This window comes from Saimiri boliviensis, chromosome Y (assembly GCF_048565385.1).
Source record: "Saimiri boliviensis isolate mSaiBol1 chromosome Y, mSaiBol1.pri, whole genome shotgun sequence".
In the NCBI taxonomy this organism is placed as follows: domain Eukaryota; kingdom Metazoa; phylum Chordata; class Mammalia; order Primates; family Cebidae; genus Saimiri; species Saimiri boliviensis.
The window spans coordinates 19577851-19599913 of NC_133471.1; the positions used below are offsets into that span (position 1 = coordinate 19577851).

At 38.3% G+C, this 22063-nt stretch overlaps 1 protein-coding gene across 3 annotated transcripts in view; it reads right to left on the minus strand.

The window, feature by feature from the left end:
• LOC141582918 (neuroligin-4, X-linked-like) overlaps nucleotides 1-21140 on the minus strand; it is a 222465-nt gene extending 201325 nt beyond the window's left edge. For all 3 annotated transcript variants that reach the window (XM_074392381.1, XM_074392379.1, XM_074392380.1), the window contains exon 1: nucleotides 20499-21140. In XM_074392381.1, the coding sequence (XP_074248482.1) occupies nucleotides 20499-20970 (472 nt within the window). In that variant the 5' untranslated portion in view covers nucleotides 20971-21140. The remainder of the gene's footprint in view (nucleotides 1-20498) is intronic.
• Between the last annotated feature and the right edge of the window lie 923 nt (nucleotides 21141-22063).

Here is a 22063-nt window from a genome sequence, read left to right on the forward strand (position 1 = left end):
GGGGACGTTCAACTTAAAAGAAAAGACTCTGAGTTAGGTAGCCAGGTGATCAGGCTCGGTTGGTCCCACCACCCCACCCCCAACAACAACGAAAACAAAAACAGTAATTGGAAACCCTCTGGGTTGAGCCCTTCAAACCAAGCACAGCTGAACCTGGGACCATCCGGCTCGGTGGAGGAGGGGCTTCCTCCATAACTGAGACTATCCACCACTAAGGAGGCAGGCAGCCTTCCCCGAGGCAACCCACCATTGCCAAGGGAACCTGCCACAACAGAGAGAGTCCGCCATAACAGAGGTGGGGCCACCGTTGCTGAGACAGTTCTAACTACGCCCATATAAACAGGACTGCAGGGAAGAGCACAGGGAAGCTGGGCAGAGCCCACAGCAGCTCAGCAAATCCTCTGTGGGCAGGCAGTGGCTAGATGTGCTGCTAGCTGGGTGGGTCAGACCTGAAAGAAAAACTTAAAAAGGCAGTAGTGCAGTGGAAAATCATAAAGCTCCAACTCCCTGGGACAGAGCTCCTGGGAACAAAGATTGCTTTATGAGTTCAACTGCAGCAGACCTAAACATACCTGCCCAGCAGCTCTGAATGAACAACGGAGCTCATAACTCAGGACTTAAGTCCCAATAAAAGATAGATTGTCTCCTCAAGTAGCTCCCTGACCCCCATAGATCCAAAGACTCGCCTCATAAAGGAGAGAACAGACTGACAGTAGGTGAGCATCCTTCTGGGACAAAGATAGCGGAAGAGGAAACTGGTAGCAACCCTTACTGTTCTACAGCTGTTGCAGGTGATCCCCAGGCAAGCAGGGACTGGAGAGGACCTCAGTAGTCCTACAGCAGAGGGAACAGACTTTTAGAAGGAAAGCTTAAAAAAAAAAAAAAAAGAAGAAGAAGAAGAAGAAGTAACTTCAGCATCCAAGAACTAGAAGCTCACTCAGAGACCCAATCTGAAAGACAGTAACTACAAAGACAACAGGTACATAAACCCACAAATATGGGAAGAAACGAGTGCAAAAAGGATGAAAACTCCCGAAACCAGAACACCTCTCCTCCTAAAAAAGATCACAACTCCTCACCAGCAAGAGAACCAGACCGGATGGAGAAGGATAGTGATGAAATGACAGGAACAGACTTCAGAAGGTGGGTAGTAAGAAACTACAGTGGGCTAAAATAACATGTTCTAGCCCAATGCAAAGAAATTAGGAACCTTGAAAAAAGATTGTACGAAATGCTAACGAGAATGGACAGCATAGAGAGGAATATAAGTGAATTGATGGAGCTGAAAAACACAACATGAGAACTTCGTGAAGCATGCACAAGCTTCAACAGCCGAATTGACCAAGCAGAGGAAAGGATATCGAGGTCGAAGATCAACTCAATGAAATAAAAAGAGAAGGCAAGAACAGAGAAAAAAGCACAAAAAGGAATGAACAAAATCTTCAAGAAATGTGGGACTATGTGAAAAGACCTAATCGACATCTGATAGGTGTACCTGAATGTGATGAAGAGAATGAATCCAAGCTGGAAAATACTCTTCAGGATATTATCCAGGAAAACTTCCCCAACCTAGCAAGGCAGACCAATATTCAAATACAGGAAATATAGAGAACACCACAAAGATATTCCTCAAGAAGAGCAACTCGAAGGACATAATCATCAGATTCACCAGGGTTGAAATGAAAGAGAAAATGTTAAGGGCAGCCAGAGACAAAGGTCAGGTTACCCACAAAGGGAAGCCCATTAGACTCACAGCAGATCTCTCAGCAGAAAACCCTACAAGCCAGAAGAGATTGGGGGCCAATATTCAACATCCTTAAAGAAAAGAACTTTCAACCAAGAATCTCCTATCCAGCCAAACTAAGCTTCATAAGTGAAGAAAAAATAAAATCCTTTGTGAACAAGCAAGTATTCAGAGATTTCATCTCCACCAAACCTGCTCTACAAGAACTCCTGAAAGAGGCTCTACACATATAAAGAAACAATCAGTACCAGCCACTCCAAAAACACACCAAATGGTAAAAGAGTATCAACACAATCAAGAAGCTGCATCAACTAACCAACAAAACAGCCAGGTAGCATCAAAATGACAGCATCAAATTCACACATAACAATACTATTCCTAAATGTAAATGGACTAAATGCCCCAATCAAAAGACACAGACTGGCAAATTGGATTAAAAGCCAAAACCCATCAGTGTGCTGTATCCAGGAAACCCATCTTACATGCAAGGATACACAAAGGCTCAAAATAAAGGGATGGAAGAAGATCTTCCAAGCAAATGAAAAGAAAAAAAGGCAGGAGTTGCAATTCTCATCTCTGATAAAATAGACTTTAAAGCAACAAAGATCAAAAGAGACAAAGAAGGACATTACATAATGGTAAAAGGATCACTGTAACAAGAGGAACTAACGATCCTAAATTTATATGCACCCAATACCAGAGCACCCAGATACATAAAGCAAGTTCTTAATGACTTACAAAGAGACTTAGACTCCCACACAATAATACTGGGAGACTTTAACACGCCATTGTCAATATTAGACAGATCAACCAGACAAAATCAACAGGGATATCCAGGACCTGAACTCAAACCTGGAACAAGCAAACCTAATATACATTCACAGAACTCTCCACCCCAAATCCACAGAATATACATTCTTCTCAGCACCACGTCACACCTACTCTAAAATTGACCATGTAATTGGCAATAAATCACTCCTCAGCAAATGCAAAACAACAGAAATCATAACAAACAGTCTCTTAGACCACAGTGCAATCGAGTTAGAACTCAGAATAAAGAAACTAAGTCAGAACCGCACAGCTTCATGGAAACTGAACAACTTGCTCTTGAATGTTGACTGGATAAACAATGAAATGAAGGCAGAAATAAAGATATTCTTCGAAACCAATGAGAACGAAGACACAACATACTGGAATCTCTGGGACACATTTAAAGCAGTCTCTAGAGGAAAATATATAGCAATGAGTGCCCACATGAGAAGAAAGGAGAGATCTAAAATTGACACCCTATCATCAAAATTGAAAGAGATAGAGAAGCAAGATCAAAAAAAACCCTCAAAACCTCACAGAAGACAGGAAATAACTAAGATCAGAGCAGAACTGAAGGAAATAGAGACACAAAAAAACTCTTCAAAAAATCAATAAACCCAGGAGCTGGTTTTTCAAAAAGATAAACAAAATAGACAGACCACTAGCCAGATTAATAAAAAAGAAAAGAGAGAATAAGCAAATTGATGCAATAAAAAACGATAAAGGGGATATCACCACAGATTCCACAGAAACCCAAACCATCATCAGAGATTATTACAAACAACTCTATGCACATAAACTAGTAAACCTGGAAGAAATGGATGAATTCCTAGACACCTGCATCCTCCCAAGCCTAAACCCGGAAGAAGCCGAATCCCTGAATAGACCTATAACAAAGTCTGAAGTCGAGGCAGCAATATAGAGCCTACCACCCAAAAAAAGTCCAGGTTCAGATGGGTTCGCTGTGGAATTCTACCAGACATACAAAGAGGGGCTGATACCATTCCTTCTGAAACTATTCCGGAGAATCCAAAAGAGGGAATCCTTCCCAAATCATTTTATGAGACAAGCATCATCTTGATACCCAAACCTGGCAGAGACTCAACAAGAAAAGAAAATCTCAGGGCAATATCCATGATGAACATAGATGCAAAAATCTTCAATAAAATACTAGCAAACTGATTACAATAGCATATCAAAGAGCTCATCCACCATGATGAAGTAGGATTCATCCCAGGGATGCAAGGCTGGTTCAACATATGCAAGTTCATAATCGTAATTCACCACATAAACAGAACCAAAGACAAAAACCACATGATTATCTCAATTGATGCAGAGAAGGCTTTTGACAAAATTCAACAGCTTTATGCTAAAAACCCTCAATAAACTAGGTATTGATGGAACGTATCTCAAAACAATAAAAGCTGTTTACAACAAACCAACAGCCAATATCATACTGAATGGGCAAAAACTGGAAGCATTCCCTTTGAAATCTGGCACTAGACAAGGATGCCCTCTCTCACCACTCCTATTCAATATAGTACTGGAAGTTCTAGCCAGAGCAATCAGGCAAGAAAAAGAAATAGAGGGTATCCAAACTGGAAAGGAGGAAATCAAATTGTCTCTATTTGCAGATGACATGATTGTATATCTAGAAGACCCCATCATCTCAGCCCAAAATCTCCTGAAACTGATAAACAACTTCAGCAAAGTCTCAGGATACAAAATGAACGTGCAAAAATCACAAGCATTCCTATACACCAGTAACAGACTTAAAGAGAGCCAAATCAAGAACGAACTGCCATTCACAATTGCTACAAAGAGAATAAAATACCTAGGAATACAACTAACAAGGAACGTAAAAGACCTCTTCAAGGAGAGCTACAAGCCATTGCTCAACGAAATAAGAGAGGACACAAACAGATGCAGAAACATTCCATGTTCATGGTTAGGAAGAATCAACATCGTGAAAATGGCCACTGCCAAAAGTAATTTACAGATTCAACCCTATTCCTATCAAGCTACCAATGACCTTCTTCACAGAACTGGAAAAAAACACCTTAAACTTCATGTGGAACCAAAAGAGAGCCCGCATAGCCAAGTCAATTCTAAGCAAAAAGAACAAAGCAGGAGGCATCGCACTACCAGACTTCAAATTATACTACAAGGCTACAGTAATCAAAACAGCATGGTACTGGTACCAAAACAGAGATATAGACCAATGGAACAGAACAGAGGCATCAGAGGGAATACAACATACCCACAACCAACTGATCTTCGACAAACCTGACAAAAACAAGCAATGGGGAAAGGATTCCCTGTTTAATAAATGGTGTTGGAAAAACTGGCTAGCCATGTGCAGAAAGCAGAAACTGGTCCCCTTCCTGACACCTTACACCAAAATTAACTCCAGATGGATTAAAGACTTAAACATCAGACCTAACACCATAAAAATCCTAGAAGAAAATCTAGGCAAAACCATTCAGGGCATAGGCAAAGGCAAGGACTTCATGACCAAACCGCCAAAAGCAATGGCAACAAAAGCCAAAATAGACAAATAGGACCTAATCAAACTCCACAGCTTCTGCACGGCAAAAGAAACAGTCAGTAGAGTGAATCGGCAACCAACAGAATGGAAAAAAAATTTTTGCAGTCTACCCATCTGACAAGGGGCTGATATCCAGAATTTACAAAGAACTAAAACAGATCTACAAGAAAAAAACAAACAAGCCCATTCAAAAATGGGTGAAGGATATGAACAGATACTTTACAAAAGAAGACATACAGGAGGCCAGCAAACATATGAACAAATGCTCATCATCACTGGTCATAAGAGAAATGCAAATCAAAACCACATTGAGCTACCATCTCACACCAGTTAGAATGGCGATCATTAAAAAATCTGGAAACAATAGACACTGGAGAGGATGTGGAGAAATAGGAACACTTTTACACTGTTGGTGGGAATGTAAATTAATTCAACCATTGTGGAAGACAGTGTGGCGATTCCTCAAGGACTTAAAAAGAGAAATCCCATTTGACCCAGCAATCCCATGACTGGGTATATATCCAAAGGATTATAAATCATTCTGCTATAAGGACACGTGAACACTAATGTTCATTGCAGCATTGTTTACAATAGCAAAGACCTGGAACCAACCCAAATGCCCAATGATGATAGACTGGATAGGGAAAACGTGGTACATATACACCATGGTATATTACGCAGCCATCAAAAACGATGAGTTCACGTCCTTTGTAGGGACATGGATGTACCTGGAAACTATCATTCTCAGCAAACTGACACAAGAGCAGAAAATCAAACACCGCATATTCTCACTCATAGGTGGGTGTTGAACGATGAGAACACATGGACACAGGGAGGGGAGCACTACACACTGGGGTCCCTTGGGGGAAAATGAGGGAGGGATGGGGGGTGGGGAGGTGGGAAGAGATAGCATGGGGAGAAATGACAGATACAGGTGAGGGGACGGAAGGTAGCAAACCACACTGCCATGTGTGTACCTATGCAACAATCTTGCATGTTCTTCACATGTACTCCCAAACCTAAAATGCATTAAAAAAAAAAAAAAGACTGAAGTTAGGAATACAGCAGAATGATAATAGCTGGCTCTTTTTCAAAATGTTATTCCTTATAAAATTCTCTCTCGTGAAAACCGTAATAGAAACTGACAGAATGATGAGATGTTGTTCTCATTTCTTAAGCTTGCCCCTTCAATAGTGCAATGAATAGTTATGTCAGAGACAATCAACATTTATTACTCCTGGGTTAATACACATTCTACGCAAGTGCAATTTTTTAGGTTCTCTTCTCTATTATTAATGATGTTGCACTAATGTCATATTTTAGGGTGCTTGTATGTGCTGACTAGTAAGCACTTCATATGGATTGAAACCTTAAACCTCTCAGCCACTCCTACTTAAGACACAAGTACACTGTGGCCCATGCAAGTCAACCCATTTGCCCATAATGACTGATCTGCTATGGGGGTAAACTGGCATTCCAACTCCAGCAAATAAGTTTTGGTGGGAGGAGTAAACAAGGTGTACATTGAAAAGGTCAGAGAATCACTTTACCCAGAAGAGACCATAGCTAAAAGTTTAACTGGAAGAAAGCCAGAGGGTTTTGAAAGCAGTGTTTGTAAGTAGGAAATAACACATGCAAAGCTGCAGCTGCCATCACAAGTGAAATATAAAGAAGAATGAAGAAACAATAATTTGAGTATTTTGTTATATGTCATTCAAAGCTATCTACTCTGAAAATCTGTTATAGCTGCCTGAAAAAAATTTATATGACCCTTTATTATTTTCCCATGTCAAAACTTTGTGTCTTTTTATTATGCCATTTAAGACAATTTGCCATGGGGCTAGGAACATGATGAAAAATGTCAAATTTGCAAAATGTCAATGGGCATGTTAGCTCATTCCTGTAATGCCAGAATGCTGGAGTGTTAGATGAGACAATTACTTGAGGTTAGGAGTTCCAGACCAGCCTGAGCAACATGGGAAAGCTCCAAATCTTTAAAAAGTTTAAAAATTAGCCAGTCATGGTGGCTGAAAATTGTGACATAAATCTAATAGAGATTTTTTTCTTCATTGTTTTTTTGCAAATCACCTGAGGTCAGGAGTTCAAGACCAGCCTGACCAACATGGTGAAACCCCGCCTTTATTAAAAATATAAAAATTAACTGGGTGTGGCAGCACATGACTGTAAACCCAGCTACTAGGGAGGCTGAAGCAGGAGAATCACTTAAACTTTGTAGTCAGATGTTGCTGTGAGCCAAGTTCGCACCACTGCATTTCAGCCTGGGCAATAAAAGCAAAATTCTGTTTTTAAAAATAAACTTAAAAACCTGCCACCAGTTTTTCTAATTTGCAGAAACATAAACATGCATCTTCTCTGAAGATGTTTCATCCTACAGTCCCAGACACTAAGGAGGCTGAGTTAGTAGAATCACTTGTACCCAGAAGTTTGGAGCTGCAGAGGGCTATGACTTTGCCACTGCACTAGAGCCTAGGCAACAGTGCAAGATCCATTCAGAGACAAGGTACCTATCTCTCAAATTTTTATAAAAGAAATTTTTTAAAAAATATGAAAAATGTCTGCCCTAAAATAAGAGTCTATATGGTCTCTTTGGCATGCTTGACGAAGGTAGAAAGCTCTAAGTGCCCAAGAGTGTTTGCAACTACTAGAATCCCAGAAATGGAGGCAAGGTGAGAAGACTCAAAATAAACAACTTCAGTGGCTCTAAACTTTGTTATCTGAGTAATAATTTATTATTAATTTCAAATAATATTAAAGTGTGGTTAAACTCTTTCTTAGATTTCTGATACCACTATGACAAATCTCCACAATCTTAGTAAGCTTGAAACAGCACGAATTTATTCCTTTTTTTTTTTTTTCTTTTTTCAAAAAGACAGAGTCTCACTCTACCACCAGAGTGTATGCAGTGGAGCGATCTTAGCTCAGTGCAAATTCTGCACTCCAGGTTCAAGTGATTCTCCAGTCTAAGCCTGCTGAGTAGCTGGGACTACAGGAGCACACCCCCATGCCCAACTAATTTTTGTATTTGTAATAGACATGGTGTTTCAGTATGTTGGCCACAATGGTCTTGATCTCTTGTCTTCATCATATATCCACCATGGTCTACCAAAGTGCTGGCATTACAGGTGTGGACCATTGCACCCAGCCACACATTTATTGTTTTACAGTTTCTTCATACTTTCTTCTATGGGGCTAGAGTTTCTTCCACAGGTAGAGTTTCTTCCACTGGTAAAAATTTCTTCCATAGAACTAGACTCAAGGTGTCAGCATGGTTGTCATGGTCCTTTCTAGAAGCTCTAAGAAAGAATCAGTTTCCCTGTGTCTTCCAGCTTTTAGAGACCACCATCTGCATTCCTTCCTCCTGGTTCTCTCATACTCAGAGACAGCAATGTCTAGGTTTCTCTTTCTTACACTGCTTTACACCAACTTTGATCACCTCTTGAAGATTTTGCATCCACACTGGAGTGTCTTTGTTAATATACTGTGCACGACCATATAACCCAGGATAGATTCTCCCTATTTGAAGGTCTGCTGATTAGCAAACATTATTCCATCTGCAACGTTAATTCCCCTTTGTCATTTGAAGTAATTATTTAAGGCAGAGTATTGAAGAAGCCAGGTGCCATAACTAGCAACCTATTTCCAGATTCCAAGAATGTGACAGACTTGCACATCTCTCAGAGACCATGATTCTTGTGCCTACAAGTTCCTATCTCCCAACTTTTCTATCTCTTGTACTCTCTGTCTCTAACACATGCCTGGCATATAATCATTCCTCAAAAATATTTTGGACACTAAACCAGTACCTGCTCATTCCAGACACCATCTAGTGGGAACTGTCCTTCACTATCCGCCAACTGCTTACTAATTGTGCCAATCAAAACTGTGCCCTGGGAATTTTAGTACAGAATTATGGAACTTTGTCCGTCATTAGTGGTACTGAGAAAAACAAAATGAAACTGAGGAAAACTCCAGAGAACTCTCTTATCTACCATGTAAAAGCAAGTCTTTTTTTTTTTCCAGAAAAGAAACAAAGAACCAGACATAAGACTGGTGATGACCTTTGATTCATTGCTTCCAGGTGCTTCTAAAGTCTAGCTGCATTCCAGTCATTTTTTCAATCTGATTTCTCAAATTTTGTAGTAAGTTTGGATATCCCAAAACCTTTCTAATACATTTGTGTTAATTCCTTCAAAGCCAGATTGATGCTAAGTTATTTTGTACCAGTCAGTCAAAGTCCAACACCTCTTGACTAGGGCAGAATGCCAGAAAAGTCTGTAAGACTTTCAGAAAACATGGGAGATATTCACAGATAAAAACCATGCCATAAATTATATCTTGAATTAGATCCGTTGCTGTCTATAAGAAAAGCAAATGCATTTTTTGGTAAAATCACTAGCAAAGCCAGCTAACTTTCTAGCTCCTTTCTTTGTTGTTTGTCTGCCATGCTTTTATCTTAGGTAGCTTGTCTACCCTACAAAGTGCTATGGTTGGCAGGTTTGGATAACATAAAAACATGTATGGGGCCAGTTCAATGGCTTATGCCAGTAATGTCAGCATTTTGGCAGGCCAAGGTGGAAGATCACTTGAGCACAACACCAGGTGGAGCAACATAGCAACACCCCATTTCTAGTAAAAAAAATAAAAAAGAATAGCCAGATATGGTGTACTTCTCTTGTACTCCCTGCTACTCAGAAAGCTGAGATGAAAGAATTCCTTGAGTCCAGAAGGTCTAGGATGCAGGGAGCTATGGCTTCCCCACTGCAGTTCAGCCTGGTGACAGAGAGAGACCTTGTCTCTAAAAGAAAGAAAAAAAAACTTTTATGATAGAGCACTGAGAGAAACAGCCCACGATAAAGCAGAGCTTTTGTTACCATGCCACATTTAACATCCAAGTAGTAACAATAGCAAGGATTGGCACCAACCTGGTTAACATAGATTTGTGTGTTCAAATGTTCCATTCATCAGAAGCTTTAATAGATAATTCCCTTTCATAGCCCATATAGTCTTCATGGCACAGCTTAACAATTTATGTCTTCCATCAAGATTTCCTCAAAAAAACCAGCTTCTACCAGAGCTGTTACAGAGCTTTCTTTTTTCCCTCACTAGGATGCTTTGGCTTATTATCGTCCTCTAAGTTTACTAATTATGCAAATTCCTGCAGGTCATTGTCCATGTCATACATTTTTATATTTCATCACAAGCTCCAGCTTTTCACCAAATAGGCCCTCGATCAACAACCAGAGCAAGCTTACTTAAGCAATAGTAGTCAAACTCTCAGGTTACATCTTGCGGGGAAAAGATGATAGGGACACCTGTATTCAATTATCTGCTCTTTTTTAATATCTTACTTTTGACTTCCACCAAGATGGCTTAAAAGGAACCTCTCCCCAGTGCAGCTCCTGGTGAATGAGACACAGAATGTGAAGGAACTGCATGTCTCCAAACAAGGTACTGGATTCATTTCAAAGGGACTGGTTGAATAGTGTGATTAACCAAAAAAGCTGGTGAGAGTAGCAAAAAGAGGATCAGCAGAGGCAAAAAGGGCATGGCCCCATCTGGAAAGTGCATATGGCATGGAGGAGCGGGAGTGAGGCTTCACCCTTTGGTACTCTGATTCAGATACTGAGCTTCACTCCCTGACTTCAGCAGCCCACAGTCCAGGAAAATGCTGCCTGGCTGAGAACCGACCTGAGTTGCAGACCCAGGCAACAACCCCCACAAGCCCAGTGCTGCTCGCCACTGACGAGGGCAGAGGCTTGGACTAACTCAGAAGGCTTACAGGAGGGAACTGCCTGTTCAACAGCAGTAGGGAGAGTTGAAAGCAGGGAGTCGGATGATAAAACCAGACAGGTCTAACCACCACAAGATCCAGCAAGTGGAAGCCCTCTCTCGGGAGAGTTTCACAGTTAACACATTAGACTGAGCTCTGTCTGTGACAAGCACTTTCTGCAGAGACAAAGACACCTGCCATTGGGAAGGCAGGAATAATCTCACCTGAGTAAGCAGTAACCAGAAGAAAAATAAACAGCAGCCTGGCTGAGACCAAGGAAGCCCAGCAGCATCTCCACAGGCAAAGGACAGTCTGTCTTAAGTGGTACACTGACCCCCGTGTTTAAAAAAAAAAGAAGTCTCATACAGAAGAAATAACTCCAATATTAACAGAAAGAACATCCACTCAGAGATCCCACCCAAAATCACCAACATCAAACATAAAAGATAGATAAAAACATAAAGATTGGAAGAAACCAGTGCAAAAACAATAAAATCATCCAAGTCCAGAATGACCTTCCACCCCTAAGAAATCACAACTCCTCACCAGCAACAGAACAAAACAGGATGGAGAATGAATCTGATGAACTGACAGAAGCAAGTTTTAGAAGATGAGATATAACAAACATCTCTGAGCTAAAAAGATCATGTTCTAAACCAATGGAAAGAAACCAAGAATGTTCAAAAAAGATTAGATGAAATGTTAACTAGATTAACCAGCCTAGAGAAAAACATAAATGTCTTGATGGAAATAAAAACACACCACGAGAAGTTCGCAAATCATATAGAAGTTTCAACAGCCAAATAGAGCAAGCAGAAGAAAGGATATCAGAGATTAAAAATCAGCCCAATGAAATAAAAAGAGAAGGCAAGAAAAGAAAAGAAAAAAAAAAGAGTAAAAAGAAATGAATGAAGAATCCAAGAAATATGAAAAGACCTAATCTGTGCTTAGTCAGTGAACCTGAATGTGACCAGGAGAATGAATCCAAGCTGGAAATCATTGTTTAAGATATTACCCAGAAAAACTTCCACATTCTAACAAAGCAGGCTGACATTCAAATACAAGATATACAAAGAAAACCACGAAGATAATCTTCAAGAAGGGCAACCTCATGACACATATCATCTGATTCACCAGGATTGAAAAGAAGGAAAAAATTTTAAGTGTAGCCAGAGAGAAAGGTCGGGTCACCCACAAAGGAAAGCCTATCAGACTCATAGTGGATCTCTCAAATGAAACCCTACAAACCAGAACAAACTGGGGACCAATATTCAACATCCTTAAATATATTAACTTTCAACCTAGAATTTCATACCCAGCCATACGTGAAGCTTCATACGTGAAGGAGAAATAAAATTCTTTAGGAACAGGCAATTACCGAGAGATTACAACACCACCAGAACTGCCTTACAAAGAGCTCCTGAAGGAAGCACTAAACACAGAAATGAACAACCAGTACTGGCCACTGCAAAAACAAACCAATGGTAAAGACTAATGATGCAATGAAGAAAGTGCATTGACCAATGGGAAAAACAACCAGTACCAAAATGGCAGGATCAAATTCACACATAACAATATTAATGTTAAATGTAAACAACCTAAATGTCCCAATCAAAAGATACAGACTGGCAAACCTGATGAAAAGTCAAGACCCATCAGTTTACTGTATTCAGGAGACCCATCTCCGATGCAAAAAGGATCAATATAACAAGAAGAGCTAACTATCCTAAATATATATGCACCCAATATAGGAACACCCAGATACATAATGCAAGTTCTTAATGACCTACAAAGAGAAGTAGACTCCTGCAAAATAGTGGGAGACTTAACAGTCCACTGTCCATAATAGACACATCGACGAGCCAGAAAATCAACAAGGATATATCCAGGACTTGAATCCAGATCTGGGCCAAGTGGACCTAATAGATATATACAGAACACTCCACCCCAAAGCCACAGAATATACATTCCTCTCTGCACCACATTGCACCTACTCTAAAATTGACCACGTAATTGGAATTAAATCACTCCTCAGCAAATGCAAAAGAATGAAAATCATAACAGTTTCTCAGAACACAGGGCAATCAAATTAGAACTCAGGATTAAGAAACTAACTCAAAACCATGCAACTTTAGGGAAACTGAACAACTGGCTCCTACATGTCAACTGGATGAAGAATCAAATGAAGGCAGAGATAAACAGATTTTTGAAACAAATGAGCATGAGATCACATGTACCAGAATCTCTGGGAAACATTCAAAGCAGTGTCTAGAGGGAAATTTATAGCAATAAATGCCCACATAAAAAGTGAGGAAAGATCTAATATCAACACCATATTATCCAAATAGAAAGAACTAAAGGAGCAAGATAAAAATTAAAAAATATAAAAACTCAAAACCTAGCAGAAGACAGTAAATAAATATGATCAGAGCAAAACTGAAGGAGAAAAAGACAGAAAAGCAACATACAAAAAAATCCATAAATCCAATAACTGTTTTTTTTTAAGATCAACAAAATAGACTCCTAGTCATATTAATAAAAAAGAAAAGAGAGAAGAATCAAGTAGAGGCAATAAAAAATGATAAAGAAGATATCACCACCAATTCCACAGAAACACAAACTACCACTAGAGATCACTGCAAATAACTATGCACATAAACCAGTAAACCTGGAAGAAATAGATAAGTGCTGGACACTTGCACCCACCCAAGCCTAAACCAGGAAGAAGCTGAAACCCTGAATAAACCAATAGCAAGTTCTGAAGTTGAGGCAGCAATTAATAGCCTACCACCAAAAAAGTCCAGGTCTAGACGGATTCACAGCTGAAGTCTACCAGATGTACAAAGAGGAGTTGGTACCATTACTTCTGAAACTATTTGAAACATTATAAAAAGAAGGAATCCTCCCTAACTCATTTTATGAGACCAACATCAGCCTGATACCAAAACCCAGCAGAGACTCAACAAAAAAAGAAAACTTCAGGCCAATATCCATGATGAACACAGATGCAAAAATCTTCAATAAAATACTAGCATATCAATTGCAACAGCACATCAAAAAGCTTATCCATGATAATCAAGTTGGCTTCATCCCAAACATGCAAGTCTGGTTCAACATACATAAGTCTATAAACATAATTCATCACATAAATAGAACCAAAGATAAAAACCATGATTATCTCAATAGATGCAGAGAAGGCGTTTGACAAAATTAAACAGCTCTTTATACTAACAAATGTGAATATAGTAGGTATCCATGGAATATATCACAAAATGATAAAACCTATTTATGACAAATCTAAAATGAACATCATACTGAATGGGCAAAAACTGGAAGCACTCCATTTGAAATCTGGCACTAGACAAGGATGCATGCTCTCACAACTCCCATTCAGTATAGTATTGGAAGTTCTGCTCAGAGCAATCAGGCAAGAAAAAGAAATAAGTGGTATTCAATTAGAAAATAAGGAAGTCAAATTGTCTCTATTTGTAGACAATATGAAGACTCCATCACCTCAAGCCAAAATCTCCTTAAGCTTATTAAAAACTTCAGCAAAGTCTCAAGATAAAAAAATCAATGTGCCAATATCACAAGCATTTGTATACACCAATAAGAGCCTAGGACCAAATCAAGAATGAACTCCCATTCACAATTACTACAATTAGAATAAAATACCTAGAAATAGGATTAACACGTGATGTAAAGGACCTCTTCAAGCAGAACTACAAACTGCTGCTCAAGGAAATCAGAGAGGACACAAATAGATGGAAAAACATTCCATGCTTATCATTAGTAAGATTCAGTATCATGAAAATGGCCATATTACCAAAGTAATTTACAGATTCAACGCTACCCTTAACAAGCTACAAAAATGACCTTCTTCACAAAACTGAAAAAAAAAAAAAAAAAAAAAAAAAAACACACAGTAAACTTTCTACGAAACCAAAAGAGAGCCTATGAAAACAATCCTAAGCAAAAAGAACAAAGCTGGAGGCATCATGCATCCTGACTTCAAACTATATTACAAGGCAACAGTAATCAAAAATACATGGTACTCATACCAAAACAGACATAGTCCAATGGAACAGAACAGAGGACTTGGAGGTAACACCACACATCTGCAACCATCTGATCTTTGACAAATCTGACAAAAACAAGCAGTGGGGAGAGGACTCCATGTTTATTTAATAAATGGTGTTGGGAAAATTGGCTAGCAATAGGCAAAAAGCAGAAACTGGACCCCTTCCTGACATCTTACACTAAAATTAACTCCAGATGGATTAAAGATTTAAACATAAGACCTATCACCATAAAAACCCTAGAAGAAAACCTAGGAAAAACCATTCACAACACAGGCATAGGCAATGACTGAAACAAAAAAATGAAATAGCAACAAAAGTCAAAATAGACAAATGATATCTAATTAAACATAAGAGCTTCTGTACAACAAAAAAAGACAATCTTTAGAATGAACTGGCAACTAAAAGAATGGGAAAAAATTTTACAATCTACTCATCTGACAAAGGCCTAATATCCAGTATCTACAAAGAACTAAAACAAATTTATCAGAAAAAAAAAAAAAAAACAATCTCATCAAAAATTAGGCAAAGGATATGAACAGAAACTTTTCAAAAGGAGACATTTATGTGGCCAACAAACATAGAAAAAAATACTTACCATCACTGGTCATTAGAGAAATGCAGATCAAAACTACATTGAAATACCATCTTGTGCCAGTTAGAATGTCAATCATTAAAAAACCTGGAGACAACATACGCTGGAGAGGATGTGGAGAAAGAGGAACACTTTTACACTGTTGGTAGGAGTGTTAAGCTAGTTCAATCATTGTGGAAGATAGTGTGGCGATTCCTCAAGGACCTAGAAATAGAAATTCCATTTGACCCAGCAATCCCATTACTGGTTATGTATCCAAAGGATTATAAATCATTCTATTATAAAGACACATGCACACATATGTTCATAGAAGAACAGTTTACAATAGCAAAGACCTGGAACCAACCCAAATTCTCATTAATGATAGACTGGACAAAGAAAATGTGGCTTACATACACCATAAAATACTATGCAGCCATAAAAAATGTGAGTTCATATCCTTCGTAGGGACATGGATGAGTCTGTAAATCATCATTCTCAGCAAACTGACACAAGAACAGAAAATCAAGCACCACATATCTTCACTCATAGGCAAGTGTTGAACAATGATAACATGTGGACACAGAAAGTGGATCATCACATGCTGTGGTCTGTAATGGAAGGTTAGGGGAGGAACAATGTGGGGTGGGGAGGGATAACATGAGAGAAATGCCAGGTATAGGTGGTGGGGGGATGGAGGCAGCAAACCACCTTTCCATATAGGTGCCTATGCAACAATCTTGCATGATCTGCACATGTACCCCAGAACCTAAAGCACAATTTTTAACAATCTTACTTTTTCTATTGTGTTGCTAGCAAAACAAACAGAATTTCACTTCTCTAGAAATACTGACATTTGCTCTTATTCAACAGTGAAAAGACAATGATAATTACTATCTATTTATTATTATTATTATTATTATATTATTATTATTATTATTATTGAGACAGTGTCTCACTATGTCACCCAGCCTGGAGGCAATGGTGTGATCTCAGCTGACTGCAACCTTCCTCCATCTTTCAGGTTCAAGGAATTCTCCTTCCTCAGCTTCCCAAGTAGCTGGTATTACAGGCATGTGCTATCACAACCAGCTTATTTTGTGTATTTTTAGTGACAATAGCATTTCACCATATTGGCTAGGCTGGTCAAAAACTCCTGACCTCAAGTAATCCTTCCACCTCAGCCTCCCAAAAATTAGAGGTGTGAGACATTGTGCCAGGGTGATAATGAGTTTCATTTGTATTTTTACTTATATTTTCCAGTATTTTCAGTCCCATCATGAAGAATGAAAGGGCTCTTTGTCCCTGAAATCTTTTAAGAATAAGACCTTAAGACGTATGTCCAAAAATACAGAAAGAAATCACAGGTGTAGGTCACTTAGGAAGTGATTCCTTGCCTTTGTTCATTCTCCAAGGCCCCCTGGACTCACTTATGGCTTTTCTCCTCCAAGCTTTAAACTTAATATGACATTTTGTCTGAGCAACTCCTTCAAAATGTGTCTTTTATTTTCCCCTTACTTTTTAACATTACTTCTAAATGATACAAAGGGTTCTCATTAAAAGCCTGAAGTGTTTCTGTAGCTCATCTTTCTCTGTTCAGTCTCCTTGGTGACCAAGAGGAATCACAATTACGGTACAATCTCCTCATGTAAGAACTAATGTGGACTTAGCATGTGAGATTTGAACTTCTCAGCTTGACTTTGACAAGATGTGTTTAATCCAGCTACCAGTCTCCCTCTCTGCTTTCTCTCTGTGTTTCTGACATATGTAGAAACACAGATACACTTTGTTTCTGTTTCTCATTCTCTCTCTCTCTCTTTCTCTCTCTCTCTCTCTCTCACACACACAAACGCAAACACACACACACACACACACACACACACACACACACACACACACACAGACACACAAAGCCCAGGCAGATTTCATCTATAACTCTTCTTTACCAACAATGGCCCACATGTCCTACTAGAGCTTCCTATTGGCTTGACTGATTTTGACCTTATTAGAGCAAATACCATTTGAACACCTATTGGAAGGTTAAATATGCAATTCAAGTTAATTTATTAACCTGTCTTCTAGACACCAAAGATAAATTAATAATCCATGAAAATATAAATAAAGAAATGTATAAGGTATAACTGGTTACAAAGAAATTTGTATAACTAATTTTAAATTTAATTTGTTTGTATAAGTAATTTATATTTGAACTTTAAAACTAATTACAAAAAAGAAATTTCTTTTTTTTTTATTAAAACCTAAGTTTGTAGGTCATGATGCAATTTTAATGAAAAGACTCACATTCAGCAAGATCTGATTCGTTTGACAGGGAATTATAAAAAGTACTGCTTTCTATAGAAAAAAATATGTTTCATAAACTATTGTACTACAAAGATATTTCCAACACTTTTCCTCATGCAAGTTATTATTTAAATTTAAAAATAAATACTTAACTGAAATAAATTCTATTTTTTTTATTTTGTAATACATCTACACATTTTATGAAAGTGGAAATGTAGGAATTTGAGCCAGTCCAATCAAGGCAGAAAGACAGTGCTAAACAAAAAAAGTAGGGATTCAAGTGGTCAGAGTGGAATTCTGAATTCCAAATAATAATATTGCTATATATGCTACTAAATAAAATTATTCATATGAATTGAAATACTGCCTAAGGGAACCCTTTGGAGAGAATCATTATCATTCCAACATTTCAATAAGTTACTGTGGACTCAGACTTCACTCATGTAGTGAATATTCAAGAATTAAATATCAAAAGCTTTGCATTGGTTATTAAGTTGATAGAGTTAAGAAAACAAGCAAGCAAAACAAGCAAAAAAACCTCCTAACCCAATTGTTTGTGACTTATGGTTTATACAAACATGCAGGGCTGTAGCACTGACCTCTCACCAGCAAAATTCTGAAGTTTACACATGGTAGGGAGATCAATTCCACCTTTTCAGGCATTATTAGATTTCTTGTTACCTGGTCAAGATCATACGTTCATATTGCTTCAAAAGGCGTAAAGAACTAAACAAGTGGAATTTGGTTTACTATGAAGTCTGAATTACTTTTTTACTGAATAGTATTTTAAAATATTTATAGTCTTATAATTATAATTTAATACTGAATCACAATGAAATGGCCATTTGTTTGTGGTCTCCATCCACACAGTTGTACAAACAGAACTCTGTAGTCAGGGAGGCTACTGATTTTTTTTTTTTTTTCATACATGGTCTCATTCCATCCAACATCTTATGTGAGGAGACATTCTATTGGAGTGCATTCATTGTTGCTGAGGCTAGCTCTATAAAATCACCAGCTCCCAGATTCTAGCACATCCAGTGTATTATGAAAGCAGTTTTAATACTCTGTCCTATTTGGAAATTGTCTCTGCAGTTTTGTCTTCCTTTAATTTTACTTTTTGTATGAATAGTTTATTATGAGAAAGACCAAACCCTAATTGATTTTAGTAGCTCTTACTCACCTCATACATCCACCAAGTGTACTGTTAGGCATGAAGACAACTCAGAGCACCACTTGAAAGCACACAGTCTAAAAGTTTAACTCCTTGAATAACAAAATGTCAGTTTAACACTGAATTTTTTGAGATGATAGAGAGATCTGTCACCATAATGACAAAGGCAATATACCTGAAACCACTAATAGGATGAAGCAGAAGTCCTTTAATTTCTTTCTCTGAGCATTTCTTTGTCATTGCAACAATAATTTACTTGTTATGACACACAACCTTCATCTGGTTTTTCATGACACTTTACGTAGACTACCTGGCATCTACCTAGAGAAAGATTAATCTGACAGATACAATACAATTTTGTAGGCCACTGAATTAATATAGTTGTTTATTTAATATTTTCAGGCAAATCTTACTGAAAAATGTTTTCCAAGGATTGAAGTTTAAAAAAAAATAAAAGAATATATTTCTCTGTAAAAGAAATTTATCACACTCTACATAATATCATCACAAGATCTTGATGCAAAGGACATACTCTAGTTTCTACAACAGATATGTCTATCATTATCACAAATTATTTATTTTCATTTGAGATATATTTTGTTCTCTGTTGTTCATTCTCCTCATCTAAAAATTACATTAAGAAATGCTAACTGAGAAATGAGATACCACTGTGGCATAACTTTGGATATTCTTCCTAGGAAATCTGAATCTGAAATCTATGCAAACATAAAGTTATTCATGTTTTATTAGCATTAGATTAATATATTAAATGTTATTGTGTTTACAGACTTTCACTGGTCTTTTATAGGAAAGCAGGTGAAATTTTTTAAATACAAACACATTAGTCTTTAATGTAGCTAGAATCATTTGACTATATTTTGTCACATGATTGTAGTGGATGTTGGAAGAAAACAAAGTTCAATTTTACATTAGGCAAATTGATTCTTAACAATAAAATCTAACCCTTGTATGAACTATACATTGCTTGTATATTTTTTAAAAATCAAGTTTTTCTTTGAAAACTCAAAAAAGTTGCCAATATCTCAAGTCACTATGGCAGAATGAAAAATTTTCTCTATCTTTTCAGTTTGCAAGTTGGAGCATGATAGTGTACTTCATTACATTATTGCATTATTATTCTATAGAATCATTCTTTTACAGATGGTCCAGGTAAAAACATGTAATACTATATGGTCATATTAATTTTCATCTGCAAATAAACATTATGAAAAGTTAATTAGGCAACATATGAAAGTTAAGTCGTTATTTATAGTTTTGTCCATCCGGTAGATGGCCCAATACATACAAGTGGAACACCCAGTAACTTGCTGCAAGAATTGCATTCAGGATATAAAATATAAATAAAATAAAGTAACTATAGAAAAGCTCATATACAAGACATTATAAAACCTTACTGGCAAATCTCTTTATACACTGTACAAGAGGGTGTTGTTTTCTGTTTCAATGAGGTACTCACCATTTTCTGTGGGCACATAGATGTTTAAGTAAAGGCAGTCTTCATTTTGATCTTGAACATAGGTCATCAATGTATCCAAATTGGCAGTAAACCAGATGGGCAGCATGTCATGCAGTAAGGATCTCTCATCCAGGTGCTGGGGGCACACAGCAGCAAACTGAGTTGCATTTCGGATGCCAGTCCAGGAGGATGGGGGCTCAGGGGATTGAAATCGCCTCTCTCCAGTTGGGGGTGAGGCATAGGGGACCCCTAAGTACTGTTCCACTGGACCCAAGATCTCATTGGGTAATGCTGTTCTTAGGCCCAGTACTTTGCCATAATTTGTGGTCACAACTGGATACTGTGCTTGGCTGCCAATGAGAGTGAACTTGATGGCAAGAGCAGTTATCCAAAGGAGGACGTTGGAGTTTAACATGACGCAGACCGGGGTAAATAGCAGAGGAAGCCATAGCAGTCCCTGGGGCCACGACATGGTTCAAATCCGCATCCACATCCGTAGGTGTCCCAGTGATGTGGCTCCAAAGAGACAAAGTCCAGAGGTGAGCCTTCAGAGAAAGAGGGCTTTCCAGGGAGCAGAAGACCTGGGAGAGAGTCTCAGATTGATCATAGACAGAGCCCGAGGTTAAGAACAAGCACAGAAATTTTTCTGGCAGCCCTTCACTGGGGAGCAGTCCTCCCTTGTTCCTGAAACTCGATTCCAGCAAGTACAATGCTCCAAGGAAGCAGCGACCATCCAAGATCTCCAGAAAACTCCAAGGCAGCCTAAAAAAGGTAGAAAGCAGACAAGAATTATGAAGCCACACAACAATCAGCTAGAACACTTGTTGGTTCTTCCATGCAATTCGCATCTCTCTATGAAATTCCTATTCATTTTAGAAATGTGTATAGTGCCATCTCCACATAGCAGACAACAGAAAGAGCAATACTTGTCTTCTTTATTTCAGAGATGGTGAATTGCTATATTGCCCAGGTTGCAGTGCAGTAATGCTATCATAACTCACTGCAGCCTCCAACTCCTGGACTCAAAGCATCCTCCCACCTGAGCCTCTTGAGTAGCTGGGATTACACACATGCACCACTATATCTAGCTAATTCATTGGATTTTTTCGAGACATGGGTCTCCCGATGTTTTCCAGCCTGGCCTGAAGGGATCTTTCTTGATCAACCTTTCAAAGTGTTGAGGTTATAGGCATGAGTCACCACGTGTAATGGCCATCACTTAATTCCTGCTATACATCCTATCACCATGAACAGTCACTGACATTTAGAAAACACTCAACAAGTATTTGCTGAATAAACAAACAGATGTCCAAGAGTTATACAGGTTATGCAGATAATAGTAAGGACGCATACCAATTTCACTGTTTTTTCCCATCCTGGTTATCAGTACATGGGTACTTCCAAAACACTGTTTCTCAAATGTTCAAGGCAATTTTGACTTTTCCCAAAAGGAATATGCATAAAAATCTAAAAGTTTTCCAGTATGAGGAAAATGGAAGCACACATCCAGGTCAGTCTGCCATCATGATGTGGATACTTATCAAGTCACAAAGGAAATATCATCA